Below are 19437 nucleotides of genomic sequence, written 5' to 3'. Positions count from 1 at the left end.
AGGCGCCCCTTCGCTGTCTTTTTTAAAGACAACTGAAGACAAGCTATAAATTATGATCTACTGTATTTGTAGGGTATTTTTTAATTTAAAGATTAAAAATAACAAATATATAATGACAAACTTGTCAAGTATGGTTGCTAACATATGGATAAGATTCTGCTTCCAAATTAAGGAAAGTTTGAAAAATATGTATTTGAGTGTTTTTAAAAAGTGTTGCAAACAAACATTATGTATAATAGTTTCTTAGTTTTCCATCACTAGAACTTTTGAAGTTGTGTTTTAACCTACAGGATTTTAATTTACAATAAAAGATAAACAAATGAGTCATTTCTTGGCATACAGTATCTTATAATCACATTACTATTAAACAATCTTGATTTCTTCTAGTATAGATGAGAGAAGGTATGGTAATTTTAAAATGATTTTTATTTGTATTGGGTTGATTTGATGCTCTGGGAATTTATTTCAAAGTGTGGAAATGAAACTGTGATCGTCTAACTCGGAAGGAGATAGCTACTGAATTTACATTCTATTCATCACAATTCTCCCCCAAAAGTAGCATTCTAGACTGCAATAGTCTAGAGCAGAGCTGCTCTGTTTACTATCTTTGGGACTGGTGAAATGTTTTTCTTCTAATAAGTTTTTCTGATATATGCAGTCTAGATATTTAAACATATATATGTAAATAGAAGTAACAAGAAAACTAATATAAATTAAGAACAACTGCTCATTTGACCACATGACTACAGGAACATGAACTATGTAACAATTAAGCAAAGTTATTAAGCAAGACTTTTTTGTGGCATTAAGTAGTTTAAGTAAATTACACTGTTTTACTCAACCTAGAACTGAATGTATAGAAATTTAAATTTTTGATAGGCCAGAATTATGAATATTAATTGTTAGTCTTTGCTGAAACACAGTAATACTTCCTCAGGAGACTAAAGTGCACACAGTTATTTGTTCCTATGCTAAATAGCCTTAAACACTGCTTTTAATGTTTCTTTTTTTTTTTTTAAAGATTTATTTATTTGACAGACAGAGATCACAGAGAAGCAGGCAAAGAGAGAGGAGGAAGCAGGTTCCCCACTGAGCAGAGAGCCCAATGCGGAGCTCCATCCCAGGACCCTGGGACCATGTCCTGAGCCGAAGGCAGAGGCTTTAACCCAATGAGCCGCCCAGGCGCCCCTTAATGTTTCATTTTTATTTTACTGTTAATTTGTTGGCTCCACTTGTTAATTTATCTTTTATTCAATTGACAGTGCCAGTGCCTTCAGATAATTCCTCCTCTCCTATTCCTTAGACTAAATTAGTCACTTTACCAATTTGCCTTTTTATGAACCACAACTTTGTAGTTATTACCTGGCCATCATCCTACCACCACCATTAATTACGGAGTTTCTACAACTGCCAGACTGGACTGCTTTAGATACACACACTAAATTTAACCTTAGTAATTCTGCTAGTTGATAAAACTTCCATTTTACAGTTGAAACTAAGAAATTCTTGGTAACTTACCCATTACCTCTGACTCCAAAGGCTGAAAATGTATTTATATATACATGTTTATGCATATATGTTACACATCTGTGAGTGTATATGAAGATCTATGTTGCTATTATGTCACACTGTCACAACTAACTTGAAATAATAGGTCCACTGCTATGTTATTACTCCACACACAATGAACTACCCATGGACTTAATAAAGTTATCAATAAATCTGGACCTTAAATGATTGTAACTTTAAGGAACAAATTAAAAAAAAAAAGACACAAGTTGATCACAAGGGGCTATCTTTTTCAACAGCTATCTTTAATGACTCTATGAATATACGAAAATACACTACTTCAAATTACATTTCTACCCTATATAAATTAAATGCTAGGGATGAAAGTTGTAAGAAAAATATCTCTATAACAGTCTACTAAACTAGACAAATTACAAAATTGGCTATTTAATAAAACAATGGGGAAAACTTACCAATCTAACGAAAATTTTGAAAACTGAACTGTGTAACGTGGAACAACACGTCGAACTCTCCGAGGTGATCGTTCTCTCTCTCTTCGAGGAGATCTCTCCCGGGAACGTTTTCTCTGAGGAGATCGTTCTCTGGATCTACGTCGTTCTCTCTCCCTTTCACGACTTAAAACAAAATTTTCTAAAATTACTAGTATTTCTGGCATTACTGAACAGTTCTTTTTATAAGACAGGTTAATATAAGATTCTCTAATATATTCAAACTTCTTAAAAATTGTTGTAAAATATGTGTAACACGAACTTACCATTTAATCATGTTTTAAATGTACAGTTAGTGGCATTATGTGCATTCACAGTGTGCACCATCACCACCATCAAAAGTACACTTGAAAAAAACATACCTTCGGTCATCTTTTCTGTTAGGCACTTGATCCCCTCTGTCATTCCTTCCTGAAAATCGGGATGGTGGATCTAATCTTCGTGCAGGTTGTGGCTGTGAAACTATACGAACAGGAGGCTGCAATAAACCAGCTTTAAAAGACACAGAAATAAAAATTTAACTTAAAAGCATTATCTAGTTAAGTTTTTACAACTAGAAAAAGTTGGCTATTTTAAGCTTTGTGGCCAAGAAATAGTAGACACCACTTGTATATTTGTATGTATTTTTTACAATCATTTAAAATGCAAAGGTCAGGGGTGCGTGGGTGGCTCAGTGGGTTAAGGCTCTGACTTCGGCTCAGGTCATGATCCCAGGGTCCTGGGATCGAGCCCCACATCAGGCTCTCTGCTCAGCAGGGAGCCTGCTTCTCCCTCTCTCTCTGCCTGCCTCTCTGCTTACTTCCACCTACTTGTGATTTCTCTCTCTGTCAAATAAGTAAATAAAAAATCTTAAAAAAAATGCAAATGTGATTTAGAGTTCAGGTACCATATAAATCAGGCCATGGACCAAATCAAAGGGCTATAGTTTGAAATCCCTGATCCACAGAAAATAAACCAAAGACTACTGTTACTGTACAAGTTGTTCAGTGTGCCAAACTATTATCCAAAGTTTCCACAGAGAAAAAGAACTCCTTATTGAGAGCTCTCTACTCTGACCTAGTAATCAAATTTAGCATCAATTAACAGAAGAATGTGTCTCCTAATATAATACAAATTACAAAACCTCACCTATAATGTGTCCTGGCCAAAGCCTTTCATTTTCTTTTTTTTTTTTTAAAGATTTTATTTATTTGACAGAGAGAGATCACAAGTAGACAGAGAGGCAGGCAGAGAGAGAGGGAAGCAGGCTCCCCGCTGAGCAGAGAGCCCGATGCGGGATTCGATCCCAGGACCCTGAGATCATGACCTGAGCCGAAGGCAGCGGCTCAACCCACTGAGCCACCCAGGCGCCCCTCATTTTCTTTTTTTAAGAGAGAGAGTGCCAAGTGAGTCAGGGGGTGGTGTGTTGGGGAAAGAAGGTGAGAAAGAAAGAGAATCTTAAGCAGTCTCCACACCCAGCAAGGAGCCTGACACAGAGACTCAACTTCACAACCCTAACATCAAGAACTGAAACATGAATCTGGAGTCTGACGCTTAAGTGATGGAGCCACCCAGGTGTCCCTTACCAAAGCCTTTAGATTTATTCTATTAGGTTCATACTTTATACGGCAGATAGAACAAGGTAAAAACAACACGAGGAATAAAGGGACATCCATAATACCACATTCCAAAAGAATCCACAACACAACTAGCCCAATTTCTTCAAAAAGTCAATGTCGTAAAGGAAGAAAGAAAAGGTGGGAAACTGGGACACTTGGGTTGCTCAGTCAGTTGAGTGTCCAACTCTTAATTTCAGCTCAAGTCATGATCCCAGGGACCTCTGCTTTGGGATTTTTCTCTCCCTCTCTTTCCCCTCCACCCCCACACTCTTTTACATAAATATTTGAAAGAAAGAAAAAGTAAGAAACTATTCCAGAATAAAAAAACTAAGGTAACATAACCAAACACAACGGATAAAAGCTGACTGGCTTTATGTTTAGGAAAAAAACAAAACAAACTTCGAAGACATCTGGGAGACAAATGGCGAGATCTGAATATACTAAAATACTTGAATGCTTTTTCTTAGATGGAATAATAGATTGCAGTCTCACGGTGCCTGGGTGGCTCGGTCAGTTGAGCATAAAGCCTCTGCCTCTGGCTCGGGTCATGATCCCAGGGACCTAGGATTGAGCCCCACATGGGTCTCCCTGCTCAGCAGGGAGCCTGCTTCTCCCTCTCCCACTCCCTTACTGTCCCTCTCTGTCAAATAAATAAAATCTTAAAAAAAAAAAAAAAGAAAGATGTTCTCTTTTAGAAAGGACATGACTGGGACACCTGGGTGGCTTAGTCGGTTGGGCATCTGCCTTCTGCTCAGGTCGTGATCCCAGGGCTCTGGGACCAAGTCCCACATCAGGGTCCCTCTCCCTCTACCTGCTGCTCCCCCACTTTTGCACACACTTTCCCTGACAAATAAATAAAATATTAAAAAAAAAAAAAATAGAAAGGACATGCTTCAGCATATAGAGGTGAAATATCAGTCTAAATGCTTCAAATGAATAAGCAAAAAGGGGTATATTTGCAAACATGTAAACAGACAAAATATAAAGTAAAATGTTAACAATATTACAAGGTTGTAAGTATGTAAGTGATCACTTTACAGTTCTTTCAAAATTTTCGTATAGTTGAAAATTTTCATGATAAAAACTAAGGAAGAAAGAAACAGCTAACTTATGAACATTTCTTATGTTAAGAAATCCTAGTTGCTGGGGCGCCCAGGTGGCTCAGTGTGTTAAGCCTCTGCCTTTAGCTCAGTTCACGATCTCTGGGTTCTGGGATGGAGCTCCACATCGGGCTCTCTGCTCAGCAGGGAGCCTGTTCCCCACCCCCCGCCTGTCTCTCTGCTACTTATGATCTCTGTCAAATAACTAAATAAAATCTTTAAAATAAGAAGGAAAGAAATCCTTAGTTGCCAATGGAAATTTTCTTTTTTTAAAGACTTTATCTAACAGAGAGAAAGAGACAGCACAAGCAGGGAGCAGCAGGCAGGAGCAGGAGAAGCTGAGTAGAGACCCGGATATGGGGCTTGATCCCAGGTCCCTGGGATTATGACCTGAGCCAACAGTAGATGCTTAATCAACTGAACCACCTAGGCCCCCTAAGTAAAATCTTTTTTTAATTAATTAATTTATTAAAGATTTTTATTTATTTATTTGACAGAGAGATCACAAGTAGGCAGAGAGGCAGGCGGGGGGGGGGGCGGGGGGGGGGGGCAGGCTCCCTGCTGAATAAAGAGCCCAATGCGGGGCTCGATCCCAGGACCCTGGGATCACGAGCTGAGCCAAAGGCAGAGGCTTTAACCCACTGAGCCACCCAGGTGCCCCTAAGTAAAATCTTTAAAAACAAACAAACAGGGGCACCTCGGGGGCTCAGTCATTAAAGTGTCTACCTCCAGCTCAGGTCATAGTCTCGGCATCCTGGGATTGAGCCCCCCCTCCCCATAGCAGGCTCCCTGCTCAGCAGGAGGCCTGCTTTTTCTTCCGCCTGTTGCTTCCCCTGCTTGTGTTACCTCTCTCTCCCTATTTCTGTCATGAATAAATAAAATCTTAAACAAAACAAAACAGGAGGACAGTTAGGTGGCTCAATCAGTTAAGCATCTGCCTTTAGCTCAGGTCATGATCCCACGGTTCTGGGACTGAGCCCCACATTGGGCTCCCTGCTCAGAGGGGAAATCTGCTTCTCCCTCAGCCCCTCACTCCTACTTAAGTACACATGCTCTCTCTTTCACTCTCCAATAAATAAATAACAATTTTTTAAAAAAGAAGAAAAATTAAATCATACACAACAGATTATATAAATGGAATCAAACACTGTAACATTCAAAGAAACAAATCTAAACTGTATTAGGTGGAGGGGAGGGAGGTGAGAGGGATGAGGTGGCTGGGTAATGGACACTGGGGAGGATAAGGTGCTATGGTGAGTGAGTGCTATGTGTAAGACTGATGAATCACAGATCTGTACCCTTGAAACAAGTAATACATTATGTGTTAATAAAAAAAAAAACAACTCACCTGTAGTATGAGGATGCATACTTAGAGAGTAAAACCATTAAAAAAGACTAAACAGCAAAATTCTCATTTTTTTACCCCAAAAATTACCTGTGTTCATTTAGTAACTCATTACACTGTAATCTCTTTCATTATTTTATATGTGATATACTCAAAGAGAAAATGTCATAAATGACACTTTTAAAAAATATTAATTAGGGGCACCTGCATGGCTCAGCTGTAAGCATCTGACTCTTGATTTTGGCTAACATCACGACCTCAAGGTCATGGGATGGAGCTCTGCATTGGGCTACACACTTGTCAGAATCTGCTTGAATTTCTCTCCTCTCCCTCCCCCTCCACTTTCCCCCCTGCTCCTGTGCTCTTTCTCTAAAATAAGTCAATCTTAAAAAAAAAAAAAAAAAAAAAGCCTACCAAAACAGCAACAAAAAAATGAATTAAGTAGGCTTTTTAGTTAGGTCGCTTGGTGGCTCAGTCAGTTGACCATCTGCCTTCGGTTAAGGTCGTGATCCTAGGGTCCTGGGTTCGAGCCCCACATTTGGCTCCCTGCTAGACAGTCTGCTTCTCCCACTCCCCCTGCTCTCCCTGCTCCCCCCTCATGTTCACTCTCTCTATTTATAAATAAATAAAATCTGGAAAAAAAGTACGCTTCTCTTAAGCCAAGGTTATCTTGTTACCATTTCAATTAAAAAAGTGTCCAGAATTTCAAATAATCAATTTACAAAGGAAAATGTAAAATACAGCTCACTTATTTCATGCACTGTAATTCAACAAGTAATTTAAAGTACTACCACCATGGGGCGCCTGGGTGTCTCAGTAGTTAAGAGTCTACCTTCAGCTCAGGTCATGATCCCAGGGTCCTGGTATCAAGCCCTGCATTGGGCTCTCTGCTCAGCGGGAAGCCTGCTTCTCCCTCTCCTACTCGCCCTGCTTACATTCCCTCTCTCACTGTGTCTCTGTCAAATAAATAAAATCTTCTTAAAAAAATAAAGTACTACCACCAAACAACATATACATAAAATATTATGTTTAGGGGCATCTGGTTGGCCCAGTTGGTTAAGTAGGCAACTCTGGATTTTGGCTCAGGTCATGATGCTACAATCCTGGGACTGGGCCCCATGTTGGGCTCCCCCGGTTAGCGGAGACTCTGCTTATAGATTCTCTTCTCTCCGTCTGCCCCTCCCCCCAATTAAATAAATCTTTAAAAATATAGTAAGTAAAATGTTAGATTATATGAAATTTTCTTCCATTACAGATAAGATACCAATAAAGGGATTGGGGATTAACAGTTCTGATATTTAAGTTCACAAAGAGCACCTCTTTCTGTCAGAGCAATAAGGGGAACCTGGGTGGCTCAGATGTTAAGCGTCTGCTTTTAGTTCAGGTCATGATCGCAGAGTCCTGGGATTAAGCCTCAGGTCGGACTCCCAGCTCGGCAGGGAATCTGCTTCTCCCTCTCTCTCTGCCTCTGCCTCTCCTGCTGTTTGTGCTTTCTCTCTCAGTCTCTGTCTCTAATTAATAAATAAAATCTTTAAAATAATTAAAGTTAAAATTCAAAAAAATACAAGAGCAATAAAATAAAAATACTTCCAAACAGCTACAGAAGTAGAAGTGGTCTGCATAAGATACTTACTTCTGGAAATCCTGCCTTTTTTAAATAATTAAAAGCATATTCTCGTTATTTTAACTACACAGTTGTAAAAGTTATGTGTTAGCCTGAAACTGAAAAGATACATTACAAGTAATACCTTTCTGCTGTGGCTGCTGTAATAAAGGCTGTGGCTGAGTCTGCAATAACGGTGTAATAGAAGCTGCTGAGATCTGGGCTTGCAGCAGGGACTGGGGTTGGGGCTGCGCCTGAACACCAAATGTCGTCTGTGGTGCAATTGGCTGAAGTACAGCAGGAGGAGTCTTCAGTAAAGGCTGAGTTTGGGATTGATTCTTAACAAAAGTAGAGAAATGAAATAAAAATTTGAAGAGGAAGAAAAAACTTAGAAAATTAGAAGATGAATCATCCAAGTTTCTGTAACACCTAACCCAGTATTTTATATACCTGATTCGGTAGCGTCTGAATTCTTTGAGCATTCCATTTAAAAGGCATATTGGGATTATATGTAGCTTCAACCAATACTCTGTCACCCACTTGGGGGGTTTTCCCTTTGACAGCACTGGAAAAAAAAATTAAGTTAAATATACATACAATTAAGAGATTCCTCCAAAAAAATTTTGTATTATGTATTTTATCAGACGTAAACTATTTGAAATGGAAGTCTAAAAGAAAGAAGCCCTCTTAAGAAATAAATATACCTCGACTTATTTTTAGAACAGATGTTTTACCCTGAAAAACACAGGGTTTGAAATGTTAGAAATAACTTTGCACCTCATATTCTCCCAATATTGTGTCTCTCCATCTACAGTACGTTCTAACTTTCACAATCCAAGAGTAAGATTTTCCTTGGGCTGTGGAGTGATAAGAGAAATGAAGATGGAATACAGGAAACCAATTTTCAGAAAAATATCATATGATATTAAATTTAATTTCCCAGAGAAAGTACTTCTAAAGCAGTTCACTAGGAATACAGTAAAAATATCCACATGCAACCACCATCACACTAAAATACTATTCTGAATGTTAGTCATTATTCATTCAATCCTACCCATTAATTTTTCAATTAAAAATGCTTTTTTAGTACATTGTGTAATTAGATAAGTCAAACATATTAAATTTTAAAAGGCATATGACTAGTTCAATCTCTGCTCTCACTGTAAGTCTGCCCATGGTGAGTTAAAAATATTAACTCACTCCTATAAAATATGTATAAAGAATTCACCATAATTATTTTATTCAGTAACCAGAAGATATCTTCACTCATTTTCTCCATGAATAAAGGCCAGATATAAATATAATACAAGCTAGATGATTAAAAGAAAAAATTATAATTAAACCGTAATGCTACGCCACAATTTGGTCTTATCAATATATTTCATGCTAAACACAAGAAGGCATTTGCCAACACCTAATTAAGTTACCTAAGCTGAAAGAATACATCTTCATCCACAAATCCAAATGTATCATGTAGTTTTGTAACGACTCCTGTAAAAACACGCTGTTTCTGAGGCTGGGTTTGTTGCTGACTGGACCTTGGTGTGGGATACGATACAGTTATCTGAGCTGCAGGCTGAGGAGTAGATAGGCTAAGGCTTGTAGGCAATGCAACAGCTGGCTATAAAACAAAATCAAGATCGAATTAAGCTAATGATTTGAAATACTCTAGAAATTAAAAATGACCACTCAAAACTATTGCAAAATGCTAAAATTAACTTATTTGAAGTTAGGAAATACTCATGTACACATTGAAGGTGAGAATCAAGTCTGAAAAACAATTTTTATTATCTACCTCAACAACATTAAGTTCCATCAAATTAATATGGTCACAGGTTGTTCCAGGCAAAGAAAATACCATAATAAAATGAGTTTTAAGAATACTGCAGGAGCGCCTGGGTGGCTTAGTAGGTTGAGTGTCCCAGCTCTTGATTTTAGCTCAGGTCATGATTTCAGGGTCAAGAGATGGAGCCCTGCACTCAGCAGGGAGTCCCTTTGGGATTCTCTTACTTATTCTCCCTCTGCCCCTACTCACACTTAAGCAAACGCCCATGTGCACACACACACTCTCTAAAATAAATAACGCATACTGAGGCGCCTAGGTGGCTCAGTCACTTAAGCATCCAACTCATGATTTCTCAGGTTGTGAGATAGAGGCCCACATCAGACTCATGTGCTGGGCATGGAGCCTGCTTAAGATTCTCTCTCCCTCTTCCTGTGCACAGCACCCCTTTAAAAAAATATGTGTATGTTAGGGGTGGGTGCCTGGCTGGCTCAGTTGGTGGAGCGTGGGAATCTTGATCTTGGGGTTGTGGGTTCAAACCCCACATTGGGAGTAGAGATTACTTAAAAACAAAAACAAAAACCTGCAAATTTTAGTCCCCTCGTAGAAATTCAAATAGTGGCATAATACTCAGCAAAGTCCTAAATAAGTGAAACAGGTGAGAGAAAGACAAATATGTATAATCTCACTTACATGTGAAATCTAAAAAAAAAAACAAAAAATTCATAGAAACAGAACAGAACCTTGGTGACTGCCAAAGGTATGGAGGAAGAAATGGGTGAAGTTGGTCAAAAAGTACAAACTTCTAGTTATAAGCTAAATATTAAGTTCCATGGATGTAATGTACAGATGATGACCATAATACAGTATTCTGTATCTGAAAGTTGCTGACACAGTAGCTCTTAAAATTTCTTAACAGAAAAAAATTTTAATGATGTGAGGTGATTCATGTTAAAAAAAAATCTTATTATGGTCACCATTTCACAATATATACATAAATCAAACTATGTTGTATACCTTCTGTTAATACAATGTTACATACCAATTATCTCTCCATAAAACTGAAAAAACAAGAAAAATGTTAACACTTTCATTTGTCTATTCTGGCATAATCAAACATGAACAGCATATTGCTGTTAAAATGTCTATATATAAATAGAAATAAAATCATCAGAAACAAAGAAACAATCATCTGACTCTTCAAGGCAAAACGAGAATTCAACATTTCTCAGACTATGACCACAAAATTATTTCCCATGAAATTTCTTTAACATCTTAAGACAATAATGATTTATGGGTGCAAACTAGGAAATGCCATTCCAAGAAAAGACTAGACTGCTTTTTATAGCTTTTCAACTCAGTTTGGAAATTCTACTGGAGATTGAAAATAAAAGATCAGGGTCAGTTAATTTTGATTCCTTAATAAAAACAAAGTGAGGCTGACTTCTCAAGTGAATTTTTTTTTTTAACAAAAATAACATATTCAAGGGGCGCCTGGGTGGCTCAGTGGGTTAAGCTGCTGCCTTCGGCCCAGGTCATGATCTCAGGGTCCTGGGATCAAGTCCCACATCGGGCTCTCTGCTCAGCAGGGAGCCTCTCTCTCTGCCTGCCTCTCTGCCTACTTGTGAACTCTCTCTGTCAAAAAAAAAACAACAAAAAACAAAAAACATATTCAAGACTAAAATGGTGTGAAAGGAAAAAAAATAAAATAAAATGGTATGAAAGGTTATAAATTACAAAGCTTCTTCTCTACTCCTGCTCCTCAGCTACCCAATTCCCTATCCATGGACAATCACTGTCTCCAGTCACTGTTACAGGTTCTGCTTCCTTTTCATCAGTTTCATAGTATTTCACTTTTAAGTCAGTAAACCATGGCCCCTGGTCCAAATCCAGCCCACAGCTTAAGATTTTGTGATTTTTGTACAGCTCAGAAACCAGGGATGGTTTCTTACACTTTATTAATTTTTAATGATTTTATTAATTTATTTGAGAGACAGCATGAACCGGGGGGATGGGGGAGTTGAGCAAAGGGAGAGGGACAAACAGACTCCCTGCTCAGCTGGGAACCCTACCCAGGGCTCAATCTCAGGACCCAGAGATCATGACCTGAGTGAAGTCAGACACCTAACTGAGACACCCATGTGCCCTGGTTTCTTACACTTTAAAATAAATTTTAAAAAAGAAAAAAAAATGCAACAAAGACTGTAAGTCATCCACAAACCTAAAGCAGCACTATTTTAAATTTAAAAATGTTAAGTATCCTAAGTTTAAAAACGGGGCACCCGGGTGCTTCAGTCATTAGGAATCTGCCTTCGACTCAGGTCATGATCCCAGCATCCTGGGATGGAGTCCCACATCCGGGCTCCCTGCTCAGTAGAGAACCTGCTTCTCCCTCTCCAGCTTCCCTGTGCTTGTGCTCCCTCTCTTGCTCTCTGTCATAAATAAATAAATCTTTTTTTAAAAAAAAGTAAGTTTAAAAATGGGGAAGCCTCAGTGGCTGGCTGGTTAAGTCTCTAACTTGATTTTGGCTCAGGTCATGGTCTCAGGATCATAGGATTAAATCCCATATAGGGCTCTGCACTCAGTGTAGAGCCTCCTTGTCTTTCTCCCTCTGCTCTTTACTGTGCACACTCTCTCAAATAAATAAAATATGTATTTCTTGAAGTTCAAAAACACTTTAATGCTGCTGAAAAATTAAATTGATAATGTAATACAACACTCTCACCTATTAAGGTAAAGCTTAAAACAATATAATAAAAAAATTTTCCTAAAAATATTAGCTACAATGAAAATGTATTAAGAATTAAGTTTAGGGCGCCTGGGTGGTTCAGTTGGTTAAGTCACTGCATTTGGCTCAGGTCATAATCCCGGAATCCCAGGATCAAGTTCTGCATCCGGCTCCCAGCTCCACAGGGAGTCTGCTTCTGCCTCTGACCTTCTCCCCTCTCATGCTCTGTGTCTTACTGTCTCTCTCTCTCAAATAAATAAAATCTTTAAAAAAAAAAAAGGAATTAAGTTTAAAGTAAGAATTAAGTTTAGGGGTACCTGGGTGGCTCAGGCAGTTAAGCATCTGCCTTCAGCTCAGGTCATGATCCCAGGGTCCTGGGATTAAGCCCTGCATTGATAGTCTTGCTCAGCAAAGAGCCTGCTTCTCTTTCTCTCTCTGCCTCCAACCACTGCTTGTGTTACCTCTCTCCCTCTCTGTCAAATAAATAAAATCTTTAAAAAAAATAATTAAGTTTAAAACAAGACCTCATATTTATTCAAACTAGATCACAGCTGGATCTACAATCAAATACCATTAAAGACAAAACAACAACATGCATTCCATCTTTATTTCATATATTGTTAAACTAATGTCAATCAACCAATATTCATCTTCAAACTCTGAAAGAAATACTAGAATAGGAATAAAATTTTGGTCTATTCTTCACTCAGATATCCAAAAGAAACAGATTAATGGCAAACTAACCTGTGTTAAAAGGGTCTGCTGAGGTTGCTGTAACTGAAAATAGAAAAAACAAGCAAAAATAGAGAAGAAAAAAGAAAAGAATCAATCAAAATTGTTTCACAGATGCTCTAAAGAAAAATTCCTATTAAATGGGTACTTTATTTCTAATTAAGAAATAAGGTGAAAAATAACAGAATTCATCAGTTGTAAGATTTCTTACAACTATTTCTAACTGCAGACCTGATGTATCAATGGGGCACCTGGCTGGCTCAGTCAGTAGAGCATGTGACTACTGATCTCAGTGTTTGAGCCCAAGTTACATGTAGAGATTACTAGAACATAAAATCTTTTCTTTTTTCAAGATTTTACTTATTCATCTGACAGAGAGAGAGAGAGCAAGCAAAAGTAGGGAGAGTGCAGGCAGAGGGAGAGGGAGGAGCAGGTTCCCTGCTGCAGAAAGCCCGATGCGGGGCTCAATCCCTGGACCTTGGGATGACCTGACCCAAAGGCTGACACTGAGCCACTCAGACGCCCCTAAACATAAAATCTTTTTAAAACAAACAAACAAAAAACCTAACACATCCAACAAAGAAATTGATCTTTTATCTTATTTCCTAAGAGTAACACCCCCCCCCAAAAACCAACAAAAACACACACACGAAAAAACCCCTTAAGTACTTAGATGGGAAATTTCTATTACTGACTTGTTGGTCACCATGCTACAGAAATATCATTGGGGAAAAAAAATGGCTCTCTAAATGATATATCTGATAACAGGTTAATACACAAAATATATAAAAAACACACAAAATCTTACACCAAGAAACAACCCAATTAAAAAATGGGTACAGGAAATGGACAGACACTGTTCAAAAGCAGACATACAGATCGAGAAGAGAAACATGAAAAGGTGCACAACATCATGCCATCACCAGGGAAATGCAAATCAAAACCACAATGAAGTGTCAGAATAGCTGACACCTGTCAGAATAGCTAAAGCCAAAATCACAAGAAACAAGTGTTTGGCAAGATGTGGAGAAAAAACCTTCAAGTACTTTTGGTGGAATGTAAATTGGTACAGCCACTGTGGAAAACATTGTAGAGGTTCCTCATAGAATCAAAAGCAGAAATACCATATAACCCAGTAATTCTACCATTGGATATTTACCCAAAGAGAAAAAAACGCTAATTTAAATGATGTATCCCTATGTTTACCACATTATTTACAATAGCCAAGACGTGGAAGCAACCTGTCCATCAATAGATAAATGGATAAGGAAAACCTGGAGGGTGTACACATGCACACATGCAATGGAGTATTATACAGCCATAAAAAGGATGAGCCTGTGCCATTTGAGACAATACAGATGGACCTACAGGGTATTATGCAAAGAGAAATATGTCAGCCTGAGCAAGAAATACTGTAGGATTCCACTCATAAGCAGAATCTTAAGATAAACAAAACAATGGACACCTGGGTGGCTCAGTCAGTTGAGCATCTGTCTTCAGCTCAGGTCATGATCTCCAGGTCCCAGGATCCAGCCCCACGTTCAGTGGGGAATCTATTTTTCCCTCTCCCTTTCCCTCCCACTCTAATAAAATAGGTAAAATCTTAAAAATAATAAAGTTAAAAAATAGAGGTTCATGGGGTGCCTGGCTGGGTCAGTTGGTAGAACATGCAACTCTTGATCTCAAGAGTCTTGAGCTTATGCCCCATGCTGAGCATAAAGCTTCCACTCAAAAAACTTAAAAGATTAAAAAAAATAAAGTAGGGGTGGCCTAGGTGGCTCAGTCAGTTAAGCACCTTTTTTTTTTTTTTTTTAGGATTTTGTTTATTTACTTGAGAGAGAGAGAAAACAGCGAGAGAGGGAACACAAGCGGAGGGAGTAGGAGAGGGAGAAGCAGGCTTCCCGCCGAGCAGGGAGCCCGATGTGGGGCTCGATCCTAGGACTCTGGACTCACGACCTGAGCCGAAGGCAGCTGCTTAACGACTAAGCCACCCAGGCGCCCCTAAGCATCTAACTCTTCATTTTGGCTCAGGTCATGATCTCAAGGTTGTAAGACTGAGCCTTACATGGGGCTCCATGCTGGACTTGGAGCCTGCTTAAGATTATCTTTCTCTCTCTCCTTCTGCCTCTCTCCCCCGTGCACGCTCTCACTCTAAAAAAAAATAAATGAAAATAAAAAATAAAGGCTTGGGGCGCCTGGGTGGCTCAGTGGTTAAAGCCTCTGCCTTCAGCTCAGGTCATGATCTAAGGGTCCTGGCAGGGAGCCTGCTTCCCCCCTCTCTGCCTGCTTCTCGGCCTACTTGTGATCTTTGTCTGTCAAATAAATAAATAAATAAAATCTTTGTAAAAAATAAATAAATAAATAAAGGCTTAAAGCCAATGGTCTATCTAGCATTAAGGCTTCAAATGGGAAAAAGGATCTTTTCATTTTCTTATGTGGTCTAGTACAGCACAGTAGGGGTAGATGTTCCACACAGATGACCTGGTTCAAAGATTTTCAGTAATACAGTGATTCTTTCCAAGAAACATGTGACAGGGCACCTGGGTGGCTCAGTTAATTAAGCATCTGCCTTAAGCTCTGGTCCTGATCCTGGGGTCCTGGGATCCAGCCCAGTGTCAGGCTCCCTGCTAAGTGGGGAGTCTGCCTCTCCCTCTCACTATGATCTTCCCCTCTTCCTCATACTCTCTCTCAAATACATAAATGAATCAATCTCTGAAAGAAAGCAAGAAAGAAATGAGGGAGAAAGGAAAGGAAGAAACATGTGACAAAGACTGGTTATTAATTGAGGATTTGGGATTTTCAGGACCTCTCTTCTATCGTCCTCTCCCTCGGAGACATTCCTTTTTGCCTATCTCATTTAGCCCACCCCCAAAGAATTCAAATCATACATTAATGTAGCAGACAGGAAATAAAATCCATATAAACTGAATCTGGGACAAATTATTTTTTTATATCAGTTTTTAACACGGAAAATATAAACTAACCTGTTGTTGGACACTATACAAGGCCTGCTGAGGTTGTGAATATTGCTGGAAAAAAAATTTTTCAAAGAAAAATATGAAGTCAGTTTTAGTCATTCTCAAGAAGTGATATACATACATACAAATACATAAACAAAATCACACTATAAAGAAATTTTGTGGAACAACTAAAGTTTACTAAAATAAACCAAAATGATGATTTCTTATACTCAGGAATTAAGAACTGAATTTTATTCAAGTAACTGAGGTATAAGAACTGCCAGTTTTATGAATTTTGACTGTGCAACTGTACTGTTCTGTATGTCTTAGGCACATATAATTTTTATTACATGAAAAAAACAATAAGCATAATAAAAAACGCACAATTATTGGGGTGCCTGCGTGGCAAAGTTAGTTAAATTTCTTGGTTTCAGCACAGGTCATGATCTCAGGGACCTGGGATCCAGCCCCACCTTAGGCTCCATGCTCAGCACAGAGTCTGTTTGGGATTCTCCCTCTCCCTCTGCCCCTCCACCATGTGCATTTGTGTGCATGCGTGTGCACATGCTCACTCTCTCAAATAAATAAATCTTAAAAAAAAAAAAAAAAAAAAAACCCCAACAGAACAAAACTCCACAACTATTAATTCTTTAAAATTATCTGGCTACTCAGATATGATGGTTTACTATGCCACACACTGAAACCCAGGGAAGACTCACCTGTTGCAATGCAGCTGCTGCGGCTGCAGCCTGTTGCTGTAAGGCTGCAGTCTGAGTTAACTGATAGTTTGTTGGGGTTTGTGTGGTAAGTCCTGCTGCTGCTAATGCAGTTTGCTGTGTGTAAATGGTAGGAGATGCTCCAAGGAGTGATGGCTGTTGAACACCCAACGCAGCTAAGAGATTAAAAAGGAAAAGAAAAAAAAAAATCATTATTCGGATCCTTTCTAGGAGTTTTCCGTAAGGGCTAAGTTATGAATTATGTTCTGCCATTGTCCAGTTAAAAACCTAAAGCAAAATTCCAGTAATGCTTGTTAAATTTAATTGATTCAGGGCACCTGGTGGCTCAGGTCATGATCCGAGGGTTTTGGAATCAAGCCCGGCATCGGGTTCCCCAGTCAGTGGGAAGCCTGCTTCTCCCTCCCCCACTCCTCCTGCTTGTGTTCCTTCTCTCGATGTCTCTGTCAAATAAATAAAATCTTAAAAATAAATAAATAAATAAATAAATAAATGTAATTGACTCAAGTGCCTCCTGAGATCCCAGTGGCTTTATACTAAATTTTCATATCATAATAGATATAAGAAGACATTATTCTATAAAATTAAACTACATAATGAACACAATCAACCTTACCTAGACCAAGAGACTAAAGTACTCTCAAGAAGTATTTTTAGGAAAAAGAGAAAATAAACTGTCCTACTATACTTCTCTTGAATTTACTGTTTTATCTCCAATAGATGAGAATCACATATTGAAGACAGTGTTACTGAAAGTGATCCACCCTAAAACTTCCCACTGAACAAAATTTTCATATGTTTACATTGCATTAAAGATTTATTTATTTTTTTTTTATTATTTATTTATTTGACAGAGAGAGATCACAAGTAGGCAGAGAGGCAAGCAGAGAGAGTGAGAGGGAAGCAGGCTCCCTGCCGAGCAGAGAGCCCGACGCGGGACTCGATCCCAGGACCCTGAGATCATGACCCGAGCCGAAGGCAGTGGCCTAAACCACTGAGCCACCCAGGCGCCCCTGCATTAAAGATTTAAATACTAAGAAACAGACCAAAGCAGCTTTTGCCTTTTTTTTTAAGGTTTTACTTATTTCTGTGAGAGAGAAAGTGAGAAACAGAGCATGAGCAGAGAGGGAGCACAAAAAGTTTTTAATTTTAGTGCACTACTATATGGGACAATGAGACAAGATTAACAATAGTGACTTAAAACTATAATTTGCGGGGCACCTGGGTGGCTCAGGTCATGATCTCAGGTTCCTGGGATCGAGCCCCACATTGGGCTTTCTGCTTAGCAGGGATCCTGCTTCCCCCTCTCTCTCTGCCTGCCTCTCTGCCTACTTGTGATCTCTGTCAAATAAATAAAATCTTTAAAAAAAAAAACCCAGAAACTGTAATTTGATTAAACCAAACTTAGAGGTCTTGGAATGATAAATTAGGTACTTAATGTTTAATGTTTAATGTATGCTGAAAAAGCTCAGGAAACATGAGGAAGATTTTACTTGATGTTTTCATACAATTCCACTGAATGCAAAAAAGCAATCAACTAAAAACTGCAGTGTAAGGGGGGGCACTTGGGTGGCTCAGTTGTTAAGTGTTTGCCTTTGGCTCAGGTCATGATCTCCAGGTCCTGGGATCCAGCCCCATGTCAGGTTCACAACTCGGGGGAGCCTGCTTCTCCCTCCCGCTGCTTGTGCTTTCTCTCCCTCTCTCTCTCTAATGAATAAATAAAATTTTTAAAATAAATAATAAAAATAAAAAATAAATAAAATACATAAAAACTGCAGTGCAGCACTACTGTTCTTAAAATTCTATCTCCTGGGGCGCCTGGGTGGCTCAGTGGGTTAAAGCCTCTGCCTTTGGCTCAGGTCATGATCCCAGGGTCCTGGGATCGAGCCCCGCATCGGGCTCTCTGCTCAGCAGAGAGCCTGCTTCCTTTCCTCTCTCTGCCTGCCTCTCTGCCTACTTGTGATCTCTGTCAAATAAATAAATAAAAATCTTAAAAAAAAAAAAAATTCTATCTCCTGATACAATGACTAGCTCCACAGCACATTAAAGTCGGAAAACAAATAAAAAAAGGGCCCAAGGTTTAAAAAGCTGAGGGAACAGGGGCACCTGGCTGGCTCAGCTGCTAGAGTATGCAACTCCTGATCACAGGGTCACGAGTTTAAGACCTACAATGGTCAAAGAGCTTACTTAAAAGTTCAGGAAACAGTGAATTAAGCACATATTTTTACTGCAGGATTTCTCAGAACCTTTAATATGCCAACTCAGCATTCTGAATCCCAAAAGATTGCCATAAAAGCAATATTTACACATGGAACACTCCCTTTTCCAAAGCATCTTGCTTGTATCTGAAAACAACCTCAAAAAATGCTGCTCTATAATTACTAGTTAACCACCTTATAAAAAGAACAATATTTTCCTTTGTAAGAACAGAACAGAAAATGTTAATGAATTAACTGAAGCACCTAGTCTAGAATATCCCAGAAAATCTTTAGAAGTACAATGTTCATAATCAGTTGTTTAATAGTTCAGAGTAGGGGGCGCCTGGGTGGCTCAGTGTGTTAAGCTTCTGCCTTTGGCTCAGGTCATGACCTCAGGGTCCTGGACAGAGCTCCCATTGGGCTCTCCGCTCAGCAGGGAGCCTGCTTCCCCCTCCTCTCTACCTGCCTCTCCTCCTACTTGTGATCTCTCTCTCTCTGTCAAATAAATTAAAAAATAAAGTTCAGACTAATCTTATTTATTTATTTTTTAAGATTTTATTTATTTAACAGAGAGAGAGAGAGATCAAAAGTAGACAGAGAGGCAGGCAGAAAGAGGGGCTTCACAAGTAGAACAGAGA

The 19437-nt window shown here is 38.9% G+C and overlaps 1 protein-coding gene across 3 annotated transcripts in view; it reads right to left on the bottom strand.

Annotated features, from left to right (window-relative positions):
* The window catches only part of CCAR1 (cell division cycle and apoptosis regulator 1), a 64782-nt gene that overhangs the window by 33403 nt on the left and 11942 nt on the right, over positions 1-19437 (bottom strand). For 2 of the 3 annotated variants that reach the window (XM_046027086.1, XM_046027085.1), the window contains exons 3-10: positions 16587-16759; positions 15892-15936; positions 12920-12952; positions 9092-9285; positions 8115-8229; positions 7810-8002; positions 2381-2510; positions 1983-2144 (exon numbers count right to left, since the gene is read on the bottom strand). In XM_046027086.1, coding sequence (XP_045883042.1) covers positions 1983-2144; positions 2381-2510; positions 7810-8002; positions 8115-8229; positions 9092-9285; positions 12920-12952; positions 15892-15936; positions 16587-16759 — 1045 coding nt within the window. The remainder of the gene's footprint in view (positions 1-1982; positions 2145-2380; positions 2511-7809; positions 8003-8114; positions 8230-9091; positions 9286-12919; positions 12953-15891; positions 15937-16586; positions 16760-19437) is intronic. The other variant, XM_046027087.1, reaches the window with a different exon arrangement.

Source organism: Meles meles, chromosome 13 (assembly GCF_922984935.1).
Source record: "Meles meles chromosome 13, mMelMel3.1 paternal haplotype, whole genome shotgun sequence".
NCBI classification, from domain to species: domain Eukaryota; kingdom Metazoa; phylum Chordata; class Mammalia; order Carnivora; family Mustelidae; genus Meles; species Meles meles.
The sequence above is the reverse complement of the archived record's forward strand: the minus strand, read 5'-3'. Positions and strand labels throughout refer to the sequence as shown.